Raw genomic sequence first — 18,948 nt, 5'->3', positions numbered from 1 at the left:
GGTTTTTGCCCATTCTTTTGTCTGTCATTTATGCAAAGCGTAAATCTGCACATGATGGAATGCATTTTACTTTATTGAATAACCCATCGGAATAATAAGTGAATGAAGTGTTCTCTGTGGATTTTTTTCACATGGCTTGTTCAGTTAAATGTGGCAAAATAATTGATTATGCACAATTATCTCTATAACGCAAATGAAATAAATGGAAAAAAATCTGACGGTAGTGGATGAATACAAGGACAAGTACAGAGGAGAAATGGGGTTAAAAGTCTATATGTATTAATGAGAGCACATGCAATTTTCAATCGTATCACAACATCCATATTCGTATTTCAATGTTATTCTCATTTCATTAAGATTGGTTGGGTTTTTCATGTTTTTTTTTCGTTTTTGCGCTTCTTTTTGTTAATGTTAATGCAATAAATTTGATTACCGTTTTGCAGGCTGCAATAATTATTTTACTGTTATTAATTAATGGCTTTTGCAATCGCTCTGTATTTGTGTTTGGCCTTTTTTCTCCGTTCTTGTTTTCCTTTACGTTTTTGTGTGGGCGGGGCGGGATCAAGGAGCCTTTTCAATTTTTTTGGTCAAGTTGTTTTGTATTGTTATGTTTGTTTTTGTCTTGGTTAAGTTTTTCCTCTATGTTTACCTTCTTTTTTTTTTAAATCTGTATAAAAAGTGCAATTGTCTGTTTTTGTGTTTTCATTTTCGTTTACCTTGTTTTTGTTGTTGTGTCAAATACAAATTCACAAATACAATTATATACGAGTTATAATACAAATATTCTTTACACACAGATACAAAAAATAAAACGCACTGTACAAAATTTGTTCTCATTCGGTTTCAACTTTTCAGCTGCCTATATGTATACGCATCTGAATGTCGCAGTGTATGTGGGTGTGCTGTGTGTGTGGGTGTGTGTGTGATGTGCATATCCTTCGCCTTGGGCCACACACATTCGGAATATGCATATCCATATATCTGGCATTTTTGATTATTATTATTCGTAGTCAACGGCAAAAATGTTTGTTTGAAATGCTTGATTTATGTGCATGCTGATAGGGAACATTTCATTGCATTTGTCGTCTCTGTCCGTCCAATCGTCCGTCTCTGTCTGATCGCTGGCGCAGTCATGTTTTGACATGCACAGCATCCATTCATATACGTATATATTCATATTGCCGATAAGCATATTTGACTGATAAATGCTAAACAATTTCGCGTTTGGCAGTCAAGAGTTTCGAGAGTTTGGGCAACATTCTAAGTTGGCATCAATCGAATCCATACCATAGTGTGTTGTTGGGTTCTTAAGTAACAGTTTGCTGTGGAGGACATAAACAACAAAAGGATAAACAAAATATGTTGTAATTTAAAAGACTAGGTAGTTTTGCAGAAATGTTTATCATGAAAAAATTAAGAGAAACTCAAAACTCTCTAGAAATCTTGGGAGTTTAAAAGGAAATGTTTGTGAGTTAATAGCATACTTTAAAGTGAATCAAATATAACGATAATTCTCGGTTTTAAGAAAGCAAAATAATCTACACAAAACATGTAAATTAAAAAAAAATAATTGGTTCTGAAACTTAAAACTCACTCAACTATTCAAGTAATTAACAAAAAATTGGTTTCCACAAATATTGAAATTTTTTATTTATTTAAGCCCCCAACTCATTTGATATGTTGAAACATTGTTATTGCTTTCAGCTCTTATTGCCCTTTGCACTTGGAAATTGATATTGCCAAGAAAAATAATTAAACCAAAATCAAATAATAAAACAGAAGGGATACAATTCATCTGCAATCGTGTATATTTGTTGTAAAAAATAGGTATAGAAATATACTTTAAGCTTAGTATATGTATAGAATTTCCTTGTGTTTGCTTAAACTAAAAACACTTTCTTTTTGATATGCGCGAGTGATTAAAAGTTGATTGCCTATTGGTAATTGATTTACGTACTTCAATAAATGGCCACGTTAAGAACTAAAAGCTGAGTTGTCCAAATAAAAAATTGCACATAACAAATTGGAAATGGAAAGCTACTTAATCGTTAAACTTAGCATTAGTTAATTGCTTCTCCTCTACGGATTTTGTGCACATATTTCTGAATGGCCTGGAAAGAGTTCGATTCGGTCTCCGGTGCTTGTTGCTGCTGCAGTTCCAAAATGGCCACGGATAATCAGAAGATACAGTCGGATAGTTATCTATACGGAACTCGAGGAACCTCCGATTGGAATTAAAAAATGAAAAGGAGACGACTTTGCCATGTCCACACACGTTTACATTGATAAATCACTAACTATACACGGAGAGTTGCAACAAGGACATACAAACATTTACACATACAAAACTCAACTCACACAGTACAAAAAATCGGCTACTTATGTCCCTAAACATATATATATATCCATTTACATATGTATGCGTATAGAAAATTTGCTAAGCGCAGCTAATTTGAAATTAGCAAAAAAGATGGCAAAATCGTTCGCTTCGCTTGCAGTTAACTAGGCTAATTCACATAATCGTATTTAGAGTCTATATATACACACTGCATATATAATTGCAAAGGATGCCGGATGCTTACATCGATGTACACATACATACATTTACAAACGCCCGTTGGCTCCTAACTAAGTTCCTTCCTTTCGCTACTAATAATAATTAACATAGTTCTTGCATCGCTTGGCCAGCGTCGAAAAAACCGCATTTCATCTAAACTTATGTGTGGCTGTTTGTGGGTGTGTGTGTGTTCGTATTGGTATTAGTATTGGTATTGGTATTGGTATTGCTGTGGATGTGTGGTGTAAATGTATTCAGTACTCTTAACGCTTGTAGCTATTGCCAGGTTGCACATATCGCTAGCTGCCGACCAACTCGATCTGGCGATATTTCTTGCGCAAATTGGAAACTGGATCACGATACAGCATGGGATCCATGCGCAAATTGGAACGTATCAGCGGCATATAGCTGAAAAGATAAAGACAATAAAGGTATTATTTAAACAACTAAACATAAAATGATATCTGTTGGAACTAATTTATAATACAAACAGGCAATTTAATTTTTTCTTACTTGTCAGTGGATTTGGTTAAGCATTAATGTTAAAGAATGTTGATAGTTATCAAACTATTGTTAATACATAATTTATTTGTCTTAAATTATGCAACAAACATGGGAACTTCGTTATTCTTAATGATTTCGTAAATGAGAACTTAAAATGTTTTGTATATTGTTTATGGCATACTTTTATATTAATATAATATATCATAATATATAATATATCATTATAAGTGATTTCAAAAAGCTATGAATTTTTTTATTTTTTTTACTTTTAGTTGAGTAATTTAATTAAAACACTTGAATGCAACGTTTGCACTCTGAGTTATTGTATTTCGTAACTGGAAAGCAAAGTAGTAACACTACTTCAGCGTACTTAGATGCCACTTCAATCAAAACGTACTATTGATTCATTTTGTATTTCTTTTTGTTTTTCCCTCATAAACAAACTCACCCAAAGACCGCCGCGAAGGTGTTCAAGCAGCTCTGGCGCTGGATAAAGTGATCGGGATCGTTCCAGGGCGAGCGTCCCGTCTCCCGATCCTTGTAGCCCTTGCGCTGCGTCACCTTGATCGGCGGCTTCCTGGTCACGTGCGAGACCAGCAGGTTCATTAGGATGTCCTCGCAGTTGGAGGACTGCTGTACAGTCTTAAGTAGCAGCAACGACAGCCAGTTGGTGTACAAGTAGTTGTAGTAGCGGTGGTAGAAGGCCGCCCCCGTTAGCACAATCGAATAGTAGTTCGTCCACTTGGACGTATAGCCCCAGGCATTCTGCAAAGACAAACCAGCTGTAATGTAAGGCCTGCGAAGTTAACCCGCTAAGCTATTGCCACCTTGGAATCATCCCAAAAGTGGGCCCTGGCCGGATAGCCAACAATGCGTTCGGGAAAATCCCTCCACACCGTGTAGGCAAAGTCCAGCTCATCCGTGTTGAGTATGGCATCTTCATCCAGCGACAGCACAGCGTCCGTTTGAATCTCTTCGTAGGGCAGGAATCGTTGTGATATGCTCGGTCGTCCCTCAGTCGTCTGGCTTGTGGGTCCAGCTTCATGGCTTCTCGGCTTCTGGCTGCCCCCCAAGGAAATCACGTGCAAGGGTATGTGGTTGGTGGGGGGCCAGCGTTTCTTCAAGGGCAGCGGTCGATCGGCTGCCCAAAGGACGAGGATCTACAAACAAAAAAATGTAAGTTATTAAAGGGAACGAATGGCTAACATGACTAAGTGAACTCACCCGCTCCACGAACTGGCTCTTTGTGATGGTCCTGACTAGCTTGTAGAGCGCTGCATTCGGACCCAGGGCGGCGCCAATCTGCACGTAAATAACCGCCGTGTAGTTGTGACGCGGCTCCGCACCCATCGAGTTCAACAGAAATGGCATGTACCTGCGGGCGGTCGTAATCGATTGAGCAACAAGGTTGTAGGTATAACATTATATATGAGGGGGAGGACCAACCTTGAACTGTCGGCGAAGGTGGGCAGCGTGAGGAGGGCGCCCGGCGAGCTGTTCCACACCAGACTGCTCCGCACCGGATAATCCGGCAGTCGTTCGCGTATGATCTGCAAGATACGGATGGGTGGCAAGTGCCTGGGTTTAACGCTTGTTTAATGGTTTGTCGATACGCTCAAGTGCTGATTGCCAATTGATTGCCTAATGAGGAGGGCAGCGAGGAGCAGAACATTTGCTGAGCTCAGTTTCGAGTGCATTTCAGGGAGCGGCCCAAATTGCGCTTTGAATAGCCCCCGTCGTTTCCTCCATCCCCCATCTCCTCCCATCTATTCGGTTTGTCCTCCGCTGAGTGTGATAATTCAATGGGCCTGAGTTGTTGCCTAATTTTCCGCTTGACGCAGATGGTGCCCTCTGGCCACAACCACTTTAACCATATTCAGATATACAACTACTGACAAAAAACAGTTGCAAACATCTGGTAAACTCAAGAAGTTATTGCATTTTGTGTTTACGGGCTTAAAGTTAATATTCTTGAAATATACGACGAATAGTGCATATAAATTAAAACAAAAGTACTCTAATGCAAGTGTATAGCTGACTTTTGGGATATCAGATTTTCACATGACATATGTATAATATGTATATACTATATACTTTTCCAACCGCTTTAGTTTTTAGGTCTGTCTAAAATATTCGTTAAATGGTAAGAGTGTCCCTTCCTATTTAACCCATGCTTTAAATCTATAATGGACTTACTTTCAGAGCAGTAGATTTTTTAAGTGTACAAACATATGAATATTCAATATATACTCAGCTCTATGGCGAAAACTATTTATCCGGGCTTTGCTGTGGCTAAATCCATGCATACATGCATTGCGAGGGGCTTTGCCGCAGTTTCCGCTGCGCGGCGGAAGTCGCACTGCAACCTCTATGGCCGGAAGTGCCCCTCTGTCCCGCTCTCGCCCACTAAGTGTTAGACAAAGGCATAGAGATGGGGGAGGTGGTGAAGCTTGCGTGCCATTAACGCGGCGTTAATTTGTCGCTCAAAGTGTGAGCGCGCCTTAAAGTATGCCATGCCAAATTAGTTAGACATCCCGACCGCAGCTATATTGCCAGGTCCTCCTCTAATTTCCAGTTTCCCACTTTCAGCATTTTCCATTTTCCATTTGGCACTGTTTTGGCTCCGAGTTTGCGTTTGAGTTCGGGTTGAATGCAATTATAATTGCACAGCCTGACCCCAAACTAAGAGCTCAGTTAAGGGGGCGGCAAGTGGGCGGCAAGTGGGCGGCAAGTGGGCGGCGTTCGAGTTGAGTTATGCAAGTACAGGTGCAGCCACGTGCACCTGACAGAAAACAGAAAACAGAAGACGGAGCATTATGCAAGTGCCACCCATTTAGCACCCGTTTACCACCCCTTAGCCACCGCCACCACCTACGCTCAGTTCATTCGTGTTATTTCTGTCTGGCACGCTCCGCTTTTGTGCGTGTGGTTAGTAGTAGCATTTGAATGCAGGGACGATCATCTCCCGGCGGAATCCGTTCCACTACTATTCAGGCCAAAAGACATAATGAGACGTTTGGGGAGCGGTACCTACATACAATTAGATGCAATTACGGTTGACACATCGACAGTCGGTAATTCGTTTGGGAGCGAAGTTGGCTTGCCCTAAATCTTGGAAAACTAATATATTTGTTAACTGCCAATAAGTTGTGCTTCTGTTACACATATATCCTCAAAAACATATTCAAAAGGTTTTAAATAGTCTGTCAAGTAGTCAATATATATGTACTAAACATTTAATACATATTATATTTTACAATTCGATTATAAGCTATTTATTGGATTTCAAAAACTATATATAGTGAGATTTTAAACTTAAAAAAAGTCAGCTTTTTAAAAGTTTTACGTGCAAGAATATGTCAGGGGCCATTATTCAAGAGTATAAAACTCCCTAAGCTTTTCCTCACTGTGCAACTATCAATATTCATAAGCTTTGTTTAAAGCCAGGGCAACCTAACTTCGTTGGCGGATTTCGGATTTTATTTTTTTTGACATCGTTTTGTTTACATCCATCATGGTGCTTCGCCCCGCTCGTTAAGCACCAAACTGCAGGGGTAGGAGCAGGAGTAGGAGCAGGAGGAAACTAACCAAACTAGGATTTGGCTGCATTCTGCAGGACCTGCCTATCCTTGGCTCCTTGTCTGCGCTCCCAACGTGTCTCAAGTGCCTGCTTTATATTTTGTAATTATAATTCCTTCTTCAACGCTTTCCCCCTTTCCCACTTTCTCCCTTTTTGCATAATCAACGCTGAACTAACGCGGGAAGCGTGTTTGTTTATCCTTTCTTTGGGCCCCCTGTGTGCGTGAGTATCTGCGAGTGTGTGCCATGGGTTTTTGTTGGTCCTGCGACATAATTAAGTCAATCTCATGCTGTTGACGCTGCCAGCATAATTGAGAGCGAGAGGCAGCTAACAGGGGCCGATAGACAGACAGAGATGGCCTGGCCTCGCCCACGCCTGCGATTCAATTATGCACAATGCGCAATGCACACTGGCATATATGTTTAGGCCTGGCCCAGACGGACGGCTCAATGCCCCTTCGCCCACATTTTAATTGGCCAACAAAGTGCATTTAATTGGCTTAGATCCATGTTGCACAGCCAGAATTTTTAAGTTGCTACCAGTACCACAAAACAACAGTAAAACTTGATTATGGGTTCTTTTCTGTAGCATTAAGTAAAATAATATAAATTCACAGTTAAATTAAAAAAAAAAAACTTTCGAATAAAATAAAATAAGTATAAACGTATTTTGTTTCTACACCGCCGTATTATTTTGTTTTCTTTTTATTCAAAATAACAAAGCATTTTTGGTTTCAATATTTAAAAAACCTATTTCCTCTGCAAAGAACTTAAAAACTAATGATTTATTTGATTTAAATACCGATTACCTCTGTAAAGATCCTAAGAACTAATGGTCTATTTTGTTGACAATTAAAATTAAGACATTGGTAGCTTCCAAAACTATTAAACAAATATTTAAAACTGCCATTTCAGCGTTTGCATAACTTGTGCGTTAAGGAAGTCGCACTGTAATCCTATTTGCTTGGCTACACATGTCAGAGGTTCTCTTGTTCAGCTGCTGGTTTTTCTTTTCTATCATTCGTGGCTGCCAGGCAACATTTGGATGTCAGCCAGCAAGGCGACTTATCGCAGCAGAAGGACCGAAAAGCAGCAGCAACAATCGCTGTTGGCACCACTTAGGGAGCATAAGTGAGGCGGTCGGAAGGGGAAGCCAACCAGAACTTCATTTCCGTTTCGCATCAGCATAGATGTGTGCGTTTGCGATGATTAAGTTGCCGGCTGAGGTAACTGCAGGTAGCTGGAGGCCCAGGACTCAATAGAGTGGATAATGTAAGGAAATAAAACAGGTGAATGCATTTTTGCTGGCCTCCAAACATTTGGCTTAAAGACGAAATTTAAAATGTTTGCCTGCTGCCGTCAACCACAAACCGAATAAATTTCTCTTGGCTTGGCTGGAATTCCATTAAAAGCTGACTCGGTGCATTTACCCATATTAAATATATGCAGTATTTTCAGCATGCATGTCTGCCGAAATTTGCTTAAATTAATTGCAAGAATTTCCTTTGGCCTAGGCAACTCAAACAATTTTTTGTTTGCCTCTTTACATTTTGTCGATCAGGTTTTTCATGGTATCCAAATTTGAAGGGAATTTTAATTGTAGCTTAAATAAGTTTGTTACGTAATAGGATTAATCTAAGACAATTTTCGGAGGTCTGGCCAAAAGGAATGTTTTCCCGTGTGGTATTTAATTGCCTAAGACCTTTGTTGCCAAATGGGATTACAGCTTACAGGCATACAGATATATGGCAAAGCTTTACAACACAACATACTGTTTTAATCTGTAATAAGTTTTGTAAATTCCATGCATTTTTTGTAAACACACATTTTTGCAGCCTGCTTTTAAGTATATCTTTTTACTAATAGACTTCTGGTTGTGATTCCATTGCTAAAGTTTTCGCTTCCTGTTCATCTGCGTAATAAGAAAATGTCGGTTTCTCTTTCAGCATACTATTTTTCTTGGCATACTTCGGGGGGCCAGCAACTTCCTGCAGTTGTGTGTGTGTGGGCGAGTCAGACAGTGGGCGTGGAAAGCGGGTTAAAAGTTCCAAGCTGTGCAAAGGCAGCTGCATACATAAAATGTACTCCTTCCTTGGCCAGGCAAAAAGATGCGCTCAGTGACACCCAAAACACTCAACATCAAAAAAGGGGAAAAAAGAAAGTACAAAATATAGAGAACAAGACGAACTCCGCCGAAGACAAACACTAAATTAACTTATGCAAGTAGCTAAAAGAGTCGTGAAGACATAGATAAAAATGGCAAGGAAGTAAAAAAATGTATGTAAATGCTTGCAAGCAACTTTTCCTTATAAACTTTCTTTGCTTAAAAATTAACAAACGTCGAACCGGCAAAAGAATATAAGAACTGCAAGCCAAAATAAAAAAATCTTTCCTGAAAGCAGAGTGCGAAAAGTTTAGGCCTGACAACATGGCGTATGCGACTTCGCTCTTAATTTCCATAAATAACAACGAATCTTTACTCAATTATAAAAAAATACAATTTTGAATTATATGAATAACCAAAAATAATAAAATACTGCATCCAACCAGTAAAAATATTTAAAAACTCAAGCACGTACATCAAAACGCAAAACAATTTTACCCGGTGCGGTTTTTGGCTTATGACAATTAAACAAAAACACCAACAAATCGCTAAACCAATTTCAAACTAAATTCATTTTATATTACTTTTTTTTTTGGTTTTTGCGTTGTTTTATATACGCCGGTCGGACGTGTTTTTGCACAAAAATGTATCGATCTAAACTTGTTGACCAATGTTAATTAAGTGCGACTTCAGGGGTGAAAGGGGTTTTGGTTTGGGATTCTATGGGGCTATTTGATGATGTGTAAATGTATCGGGTGTACAATTCTTTGAAAGTCACCATTTTTAGAATGTGCAGTGAAAATGATAACAAATTAACGGATTTTTAAATAGTTTTGTGAAATGAATGTTTTGAAATTCAAATTTGTATTTTTTGTATTTAAGCATTGAAAGCTTTTTTGGAATTTTATAAATTATATCATGGCGCTCTTTAAAAGTTTAATTCTTTAGTATACACATTATCCTTAAAACAATTAATTTAATAGTCTTAAAATGTGAACTGTAGAAAGTTCTTCCAATTACTCTTAAATATTCAATGATTTTTTCAGCACCTCTTTAGCTTAATCGCCAGTATTTTGGCTCTTGGCGTTCATTCATCTTATAACGTCATTTGCCATGACTTCAAACTTTAAGCTGACGATGATGTCATTATTGTTGGCAAACTTCGGAGCTGTTGCTACAACGCAAAATAAGCAACAACAACAAGCGGACAGCTGAAGTTATGAAGCTGCTTTGACAAATTTGAAAAACAAGCAAAACGAAAAACGCAAAAAAAAAAAAAAAATAATACAGCAAAGACAAACAAGTTTTGACGGCGGCCAAAAAGAGAAGCTAACTTTAATTTTGTTTGATTTCGGTTTATATAGTATCTGTATGTTTTATTCAACGATAGGCGCAGCAGGGCAATATAGGCAGACAAATGTAACAAAAAGCAAATAAAAACAAAATAAATATTTGTTCGGAAAGTTTGCTCAAATTAAGTGCCCTGCGGTGGTACTTGCTTGTTTACTTGTCATTCTTTATTTGAGGTTAATCGATACTTATTGTGTTCGAGGGGAGGACCTGAATCTTTGTTAGCCTGAAGATATGATAAAAGAACTGTCAAGTGCTATTGGCAACGAAGTTGTTTCTTAAAGAAAATCTTACAAGACTTTTCGTTAGATATGCAATTTTTACTCAAAGAAAATACAATTTTTAAAACTGCTCTAAGATGTAATGTAAATAATGAGGGCTATTTAGGAAATTTAATTACTACCTTTCAGTTCTCTAGAAAATTATGCTTCTGCAAATGTAATAAGGAATAACCAGCCTCAGATATTGTATTTAATGCAAGCTATAATTTTTCATAAGCAACCATACCATTAAGCGAATTTCTCAAAGGGCATTGGAATAATTCTTATCAATTTGTAATCTTAATCCCAAGTCATTCATCAAGCGGCAAAAAAACTCTGCTCGAATACTTACGAAAGCAAAAAAACAGAATACGAGTCAAAACAAACAAAGTCCAAGTAAGGGAAATAACAACGTCATTTAACATCTGGTTAGGCTTTAACGCTCATTTTCGTCCACACAATTGGGCACATTAATTAATTCTAATTAGGTAGCGCGCAAAGCTTACAAACGGATCATAAGTATAATTATAATTTTGAAAGAGAGAAGCAGGGAGCTGGGGGAAACAAAAAATAATTTAAATGCTCGTTCATGATTAAAAATAATTTGGTGACGTCACAGAGAAGCGGCTACGTTTTGGAGGTCAGTGTGATACATATACTCGATTTATTCTCCGTCTTTTATTTTGTTACTTAGCTTTTGTTTTCGCTTGTCTGAGACCGGGGCGATGACGTCACGGGCGTCGTGAATATTGCATGACAAGTTCACATATTTTCACTCAGCGTGTGAGTAAATTCTGTTCTCTCATTCTCAGGGAAAAAATAAAAAAATTGTTTGCCGGCTATTTGCATTTGCGAATAAAAGCTTGATAAAAGGCATAGCAAAAGAGAAACGCTCTCGCAGTCTTGCACTTTTTAACTGATTATTTATTATTATGACTGTGGGTTCCAATAAAGCGCTCCAGAGCAGTCAATGTCAATAAATATTTAACTTATGACAAGTTGACATTGCGCCAAGTCATTTTCCAATACCCACCACCCACTGCTCCCAGAGCTTCCAGCCGTATTTCATAATTTTGGACAGGCCGCTGGGCCATAATTGACCCTCCGCTGATCGATAAACTCGAGTGACACATTGTGCATACGAGCTGTGGGCCAAATGGAACGGAATTGATGATGTGGGCGTCCATTGTGGTCGATTTTCATGTATCGCAATCACTATTAAGGGCCATTAATTTATGCGGCTGGCCAAAGTCTAACAAATCATAATGAAAATGTTTGGCCAGCAAGCAGGAAAGCGAATTATTGCTGACAGAAAAGTGTTAAACAAAAAGAGCTTCTTCTTTAGTCAAGAAAAATAATGATTTTTCACTTTTCACACATTTTTCAGGGAAACGTTTTAAATAAATCATTTAATGCTATTTTTTTAAGGTCAGGCATTGTATCTTTAGATATATATTAATATATTGAAATATCTCAAGACTTTGAATCAATAAATAATAAATAGAACATTGTTTGTTTCTTTTTGGCTATAGACAATACGCATTCTTAATTTCTTGTGTTCAGATGTACTTCATTTCCTTTTCTAATCCAATCTCTAATTTTATAGTAAATGCCGTTCATTAACCTTGGACAACCCAAAGAAAACTTCATTAATGATTTGGAATGCATCGCTGGGATTCCACATAGGGCTACAGTGGAACTTCTTGAACTAGAACAACATATTCTGTATACAATAAAAGGGTTTTACTTTAAGCAGTGTGATTGTTCAAAAGATTTGTCAAACTTTTTGGGGTCAATTCAGTTCCTTGAAATCTTAGTAGGCATAGAACTATTGGACGTTAGTCACCGAAAACAATTCGAATTTTAAGTTTGTTTTATAATTGCAGTTTTTTCATTTGATATTGATACCGTTCGCAAGTTATTTTTCCTAATTTTGAACTTTTAAAAATTATTTCTCAGCTTTTAGCTATTAAAATAAAATCATTTTTGAAAGGCCAAGTTAAGGAAGTTGTGCTGTGCAAAGAGTTTTTGAAACTTGCAAACAAGTATTAGCTGGGTGCGTTTGAGGCGATTTCTATTTAGAGCTCCAGAAACACAAACAGCTGTATATAGGAAAGCCCAGCAAACGCTTACGAATACGAAGGGAAGGCGAATGTGGTGGAAGGCGAAACAACAATAATAATAAAGCCAAAAGGTGAGAGCGAAAAAAATAGAGAGAGCAGCGCCACATTCGTGTTGTATTTTTTATGACCGCCGCTGCCGCTGCCGCCGACGACAACTAATTTTGTCGATGATGGCCGTTCGGTTCGAGGCAAAGTTTCAGTCAATTTTCAGCAGTCAAGCCAAGCGGTCGCACAAGGAAACAACAAGCTCCAAACGTTTGGAAACGTCTATTAAAAAAGAGATTAGAGAGGATTACGTACTTAAAGAAGTAGCACTCGCACCTCGCAAAACACCTACCAAAACCAAACAAACACAAAAACTGCAAATATGTCAGCACGCCGCGTCACATTGAACACACGCGTTTCGCGCGGCTCCACCTCCACGCCGGTGGGTGGGGCATCGACCTCCTCAAGGCTGGGCGCCACCTCGCCCACCTCACCCACCCGCACCACCCGCATCCAGGAGAAGGAGGAGCTGCAGCACCTGAACGATCGTCTCGCCTGCTACATCGATCGCATGCGCAATCTGGAGAACGAGAACAACCGGCTCACCCAGGAGCTGAATCTCGCCCAGGACACCGTCAACCGGGAGACCTCCAACCTGAAGGCGGTCTATGAAAAGGAACTGGCCGCCGCCCGAAAGCTGCTCGATGAGACGGCCAAGGAGAAGGCCAAGCTGGAGATCGATATCAAGCGTCTGTGGGAGGAGAACGACGACCTGAAGCCGAGGTAAAGTTCTAAGACGGGTGGGTTCGGATTGGTAACAGAACCGAGTATTATCAGCCAGTGATGTCATATGCCGAAGCTCGTCACTGAATCGAAACACAGGGAGAAAAAACGAAAACAAAAACAAGTACAGTCACAACTGCTTAAATAGTTCAGAAAGTCAGACAATAATTTAAAGCTTATTTGTTTTTTTTTTTTTTTTCAAAAAGAACAGTTTAACTATCTATAAAAAGCTAAAACTAGACAGACTTTTAGTACAATATTTGGTATTTGTTCATAGGGGAAATTTTCTGATTTATTTGCAACAAAACAACTTTTATATAGAAATGTAAGGTAAAGAAGTTGGAAGAAGCTTTATTGGTAAAGTTCGAATTTTTCTATAGGCAACTAAGACTACAAACTTCTTTCAGATACAAAAAAATATATACATAGCAGATAAAAAAAATGTTTTCTTTAATATAAAAACATTTTTTAATGGTTTCTTAACATAAAAACATTTTTTAATTCGATTTTTTTTTGCCTCAAGTGTAATCGAACTTAGGATTATTTTCTTTATATGTAGAGAGAGACAGAGAAAGATACTGAATGTGAGAGACTGAGAGCGAGCGAGGCCGGTGATGTCATGCCAAAAGCACATTTCGAAAGCCACGCACATGGGAACTCTCTCTTCATATTTTTATCGCTCTTGTTTATTTTTTGCATTTACACTTCCAGAATTCTCTAGACATTTGTATGCAAATGTTAAGGTTCTCAGTTAATGAGTAACCAAAAAAAAAAAAAAAAACAATAACAAAAATAGCGCCTTAAATCTCAATGAAGGTTACAAGACAATGATGTCATAGCACGCAGTTACAGATACATTTGTAATACTAGTTTCTTGTGTGATGTCAACAAATGTTGGGTGCTTAGTTTTTCCATTTTCGAGATTTCCGTTTCGCGTCGTTTGCGTTATCAGGCAATATTTATTTTTGGTATTTATTGCGCGTTGCGGCCTAAAGCTTTTTTAATTCATAATAGCCACAGATTGTTGTTTGTATTTTGCAACGTGTTAACGAAGTTAAGAGTTTGGTTAAAAGGTAGATGCCTAGATGTTGGGCAAACTTGAATTTTCAGCTTTTTAAGGTGTGTATAAAGAGTTAAGAAATGGAACAAAACAACAACAAAAGAAGCTATATGAATAGGTACGATAAGATTGCGCCAGATAGATGGAATTCGTATTATTAACAACAAAAGCAAAATGGCTTAGATAAAATATACAAAATACTGCAGTCAGTTAGCTAGGTGATTGAAAACAGATGAAATAAATATGAATATCTTTTTAAAATTAAGCAAACATATCCCATTAAGTTCGCCCTGAGGATATTTTGTACAAAATGGTTTTCGAAAAGCCTTTAAGTTGACAATACAAAATACATTCAATTAAATTAGGTCAGCGGAAGGAATTGGGGAAAAAGAAATGGGACTTCAGCACGCACACCAAAAAGCAAAACGTAAAAAGATGGAGAAAAGGGAAAAACTAGAACACAAACAAAAAACAACCTTGAATCTATTTCGTTTTCGGTTTTTATTCCCCCATTTTTACACAACTTTCCTTGATTAGCTACGAGAACTGTTTACATTCACTCGGCGGAACAGCTAAAACGGAAAGAAAACCGCTAAAACAGAATGTGTGTTTCAGTTTCTATAAAAATTAGCTTTCAAAAAAGGTAAAATCATTTAACGTTAAAGGCGGGAAACTATATCCATAATTAAAATTTTTTTTTTTTGTAATTCAAAGTCAAAGCATGCAAAGTCAATTACGCCAATCATGACCTTTTTTGTTGTTACTCAATATAGAGAACTATTTAAAACGTGCCCACCACGCGAGGCGCCGATTGACAATCCAAATTGTTTTGAGAAAATTATTATTTACGGAATTTTCATAGCTATTTTTTTATAACGAGTTTGTTTTCAGCTAAATAGAATTCCAAATAGAAAAAAAAACGCTTTGAACTGTTAGGTGGCCATAAATCACAGGGAAGGGGGCAGAGGGGAAGTGTTCAGAAATAGCCGGGCTACTTTATGCTAATGGCATGTGACGACTTCTCTCAAGGCAAACCAAAACCTCGAAATGTTTAAATATTTGATTCTCCTATGGAGGATCGTTGAACGAGTTTCCAAGCGGCGATACGAATTTAAATAAATAAAATGAATAATACATTTGCGAGATACAAAGAGCGGCAGTTTAGCTTTCGGAAAAATATATGAGGCGAAATGTGACTCAGTTCAAATTATCTAGAAAAGTGACGTCATTTATCAAGCACATGTGGATAAAAGGCATTACACTGAGTCAAAAAATTAATATATTTAATATATCTATATAAAAGTGCAGTGTTAAAACCAATTGGGAATTTTAGCGTCATAGTGATGAGTTATTTTAAATTTGTACAAATAAAATAGGCGTTTTTATAAAATAAGAATCTCTTGTGCTTAACTTGTTATTGTAATTCAAATTCTGCATTATTAAATTTTATAAATTTAATTTTCAGACTCGAAAAGAAGACAAAGGAGGCAACAGTGGCCGAAAACAATGCCCGCCTGTATGAATCTCGCTACAATGAGGTCAACGGCAAGTACAACCAGGCTCTGGCCGATCGCAAGAAGTTCGAGGATCAGTCCAAGGAACTGGCCTTGGAGAACGACCGCTTGCGTCGCCAACTGGATGATCTTCGCAAGCAGCTGGAGGCGGAGACCTTGGCCCGCGTGGACTTGGAGAACCAGAACCAGAGCCTGCGCGAGGAGCTGGCCTTCAAGGATCAGGTTCACACCCAGGAGCTCACAGAGACCCGCTCCCGTCGCCAGATCGAGATCAGTGAGATCGATGGCCGACTTTCTCGCCAGTATGAGGCAAAGTTGCAGCAGTCGCTCCAGGAACTGCGCGATCAGTACGAGGGTCAAATGCGCGCCAATCGCGAGGAGATCGAACTGCTGTACGACAATGAGATCCAGAACCTGAAGGCTGCTGCCAACAGGGCCGCTCAGGGATCTGCTCATGCCACCGAGGAAGTGCGTCTCATGCGCACCAAGATCGATGGTCTGAACGCCAAGCTGCAGGATCTGGAAAACACCAATGCTGGATTGAATGTGAGCATTGGAAAAATAGTTCGAAATCACCTTAATAATTTTATTTCTATTTCCCCCCCATTTGGTTAGTCTCGCATTCGGGAGCTGGAGAACCTTTTGGACACCGAACGCCAGCGTCACAACCAGTACATTGCCTCCTTGGAGGCCGAGCTGCAACGCATGCGCGACGAGATGGCCCACCAGTTGCAGGAGTACCAGGATCTGATGGACATCAAGGTGTCGCTGGACCTCGAGATCGCCGCCTACGACAAGTTGCTGTGCGGTGAGGAGCGTCGCCTGAACATCGAGTCGCCCGGACGTCCCACTGCCGACTCTGGGGTCTCCAGCAATGGCACCCACTTGAGCGCCAGTGCCAGTTCTCGGTCCGGTAGGGTCACGCCCAGTGGTCGTCGCTCGGCCACGCCCGGAATCTCGGGATCCAGTGCCGTGAAGCGACGCCGCACGGTGATCGATGAGAGCGAGGACCGCACTCTGTCGGAGTATTCGGTGAATGCCGCCGCCAAGGGCGACCTGGAGATCATCGAGGCGGACGTGGAAGGACGCTTCATCAAGCTGCACAACAAGGGCACCGAGGAAATCAACCTGACCGGCTGGCAGCTAACCCGCATTGCCGGCGACGAGGAGTTGGCCTTCAAGTTCTCGCGCGGCTCCAAGGTGCTGGGAGGTGCCAGTGTCACCATTTGGTCGGTGGATGCCGGAGCCGCCCACGATCCCCCCAACAACCTGGTTATGAAGAAGAAGTGGCCGGTGGCCAACTCGATGCGCTCGGTGCTGGCCAATGCCGACAAAGAGGTGAGAATCTTGTCCATATACAACACGTGCGGCACTTGCGACATCTGCCGCCCCTGCAGACACCTCGAGTTTGTGCTCGACCAGTACGCTATGCCCCCCCTCTGACCCAATCGGGCTTTTAATTTACAAATGTCTTCTGTTCTTAGGATGTTGCCAGCTACGACCGTGTCCGTGCTAACGTTTCCAGCCACACCTCGCGGCACCGCAGCAGCGGAACGCCCAGCACGGGCTTTACCCTCGGTTCCGGAGCTGGCTCCACTGGCGTGAGGAGTCTCTTCTCCCTGCTCTTCTAAATTCGAATCGCGTTGGATTGGATTTGATTTGATTGAAGTGGATTGAAGCCCCTCTTCAAGACAAGCAGCCCAGCCAAGCCAGCCAAGTCAGCCAGCCAGCCAGCACCCAACTCACCGCAGAGACTCACAGACTCCGAGCTGCACATTCACAAATCACACACGGATCTGATATAGAGATGCCTATCACATATCAATCAACATGTGAATTATGTACAACAAACAACCTTTGTTCAACTCTTAATGTTAAATGTTTAAGTGCCCTTAGTTCATGTCTTCGACTCTATGCGTCTCCTATGCTTAAGTAAGATTTTTTCACTCTAAACTTTCTGTAATTTATGATGAGAACATGCATTTTGGTAAAAATAAAAAAAAGAACACAAATATATATGTTGAAACTTGCAAGTAAGTGGCATGAAAATCAATTAATGAGCAAGTTTTCACAGCTCGGTTTTGTTGGTTGTGTTGTTGGTTGTGTTGGTTCTGTTGGCCATGGGAAGCCAAATCAGCTTAAACCAAAGGGGGATTTGCGCGTGGAAAACTTCTTGAGTTGCTGTCGCGGCATTTTGCACTATCTCTGGTCCGAGACCAGGCCATAATGGACAGGTAAGTGGAGGAAATTAACTACAACAAGTCGGGGGACAGGTGCAGCTGGGAGCAGAACTATGGGCTAAAACCGAACGAGGTCAACGAAAAAGTTTCGCAACTTTACAACTTGAAAATAAATTAGGTTGGATCACCAGGAAGGTCGGACAAACTGAAGCTAAAGTTTTCAATGCAGCAAATATACAGCCGAAGGCATTTGCATCTAAACTAATAAATGACTCGGCTTTTTAATAGAAAGTTAAGATTGTAAATCTTTTAAGAACCGTAATAAATATTAGTATTGTGCTCAAAAAATGTGTTATTTGTTAAAATACAATATTTGTGTCGTAAAAAATACATCAAAGTTACTTTGTCATTTAAAATATATTTTTTTTCTATATTAAGGCAAATGTTTTACAAATAGAAATATTTTCTGATGAGTTGAATTACAAAGCTCGGATACTTTCTTTTTGAAGAATGTTTTTTAAGGACTGCAATCCTCATTCATTCCACTGTGCTTTCTGCATCTCGAGACTAACTCCACAGGAATTAACATCAGCAGGAAGAAGATCCTTTCACTTGCCGTCGCCAAAGCCAAATAGGGTTATCTATTGCTCAGCTATTTCTCGCAGTGCATGAGCAGCCACTAAGGCAACTTAGTGGCGCTTGAGTGAGTGCACGATTCAATGGAATAAATGCGGGAGAAAGGCGGCGGAGAAAGGAGAAAGCGACGGCGAGGAGACAGAGAAGCGTAGGCGGGCAGACAGTTGACTTCAAAGTAGTTTGCCTGGGAAAAGTTTTTTCCTCCTTGGCGCACGTTTGCATGCGCATAATAGGATTAGTCAAAGTAATAAGTTGTTTTTCCTTCTCTACTTTGAGCTGCTGATGCTACCTAGATGCCTGCTGCTCGCAGGAG

General features: G+C 39.8%; 2 protein-coding genes across 3 annotated transcripts in view; one reads left to right on the top strand and one right to left on the bottom strand.

Annotated features, from left to right (window-relative positions):
- Positions 1-1,785: 1,785 nt before the first annotated feature.
- The window catches only part of LOC108149740 (exostosin-1), a 66,293-nt gene continuing 49,130 nt past the window's right edge, over positions 1,786-18,948 (bottom strand). The window contains exons 6-10 of the mRNA XM_041707667.1: positions 4,508-4,611; positions 4,286-4,436; positions 3,889-4,221; positions 3,510-3,826; positions 1,786-2,965 (exon numbers count right to left, since the gene is read on the bottom strand). Of these exons, the coding sequence (XP_041563601.1) occupies positions 2,857-2,965; positions 3,510-3,826; positions 3,889-4,221; positions 4,286-4,436; positions 4,508-4,611 (1,014 nt within the window). The 3' untranslated portion in view covers positions 1,786-2,856. The remainder of the gene's footprint in view (positions 2,966-3,509; positions 3,827-3,888; positions 4,222-4,285; positions 4,437-4,507; positions 4,612-18,948) is intronic.
- On the top strand, positions 12,665-17,835 carry LOC108149738 (lamin-C). Of its 2 annotated transcripts, none has more exons than XM_017277516.2 (4): positions 12,665-13,245; positions 15,771-16,365; positions 16,435-17,240; positions 17,304-17,835. In XM_017277516.2, exons 1-4 carry the CDS (start codon positions 12,845-12,847, stop codon positions 17,422-17,424), a joined length of 1,923 nt encoding a protein of 640 aa, XP_017133005.1. In that variant the 5' UTR covers positions 12,665-12,844; the 3' UTR covers positions 17,425-17,835. The 2 variants fall into 2 exon arrangements, with proteins under 2 accessions (XP_017133005.1, XP_017133006.1); XM_017277517.2 differs by having other exon boundaries at positions 12,666-13,245; positions 16,435-17,157.

This window comes from Drosophila elegans, unplaced genomic scaffold, assembly GCF_018152505.1.
Source record: "Drosophila elegans isolate 14027-0461.03 unplaced genomic scaffold, ASM1815250v1 contig_183, whole genome shotgun sequence".
NCBI classification, from domain to species: Eukaryota; Metazoa; Arthropoda; class Insecta; order Diptera; family Drosophilidae; genus Drosophila; species Drosophila elegans.
Note: the sequence above shows the minus strand (reverse complement) of the source record. Positions and strands in the feature narration are given on the sequence as shown.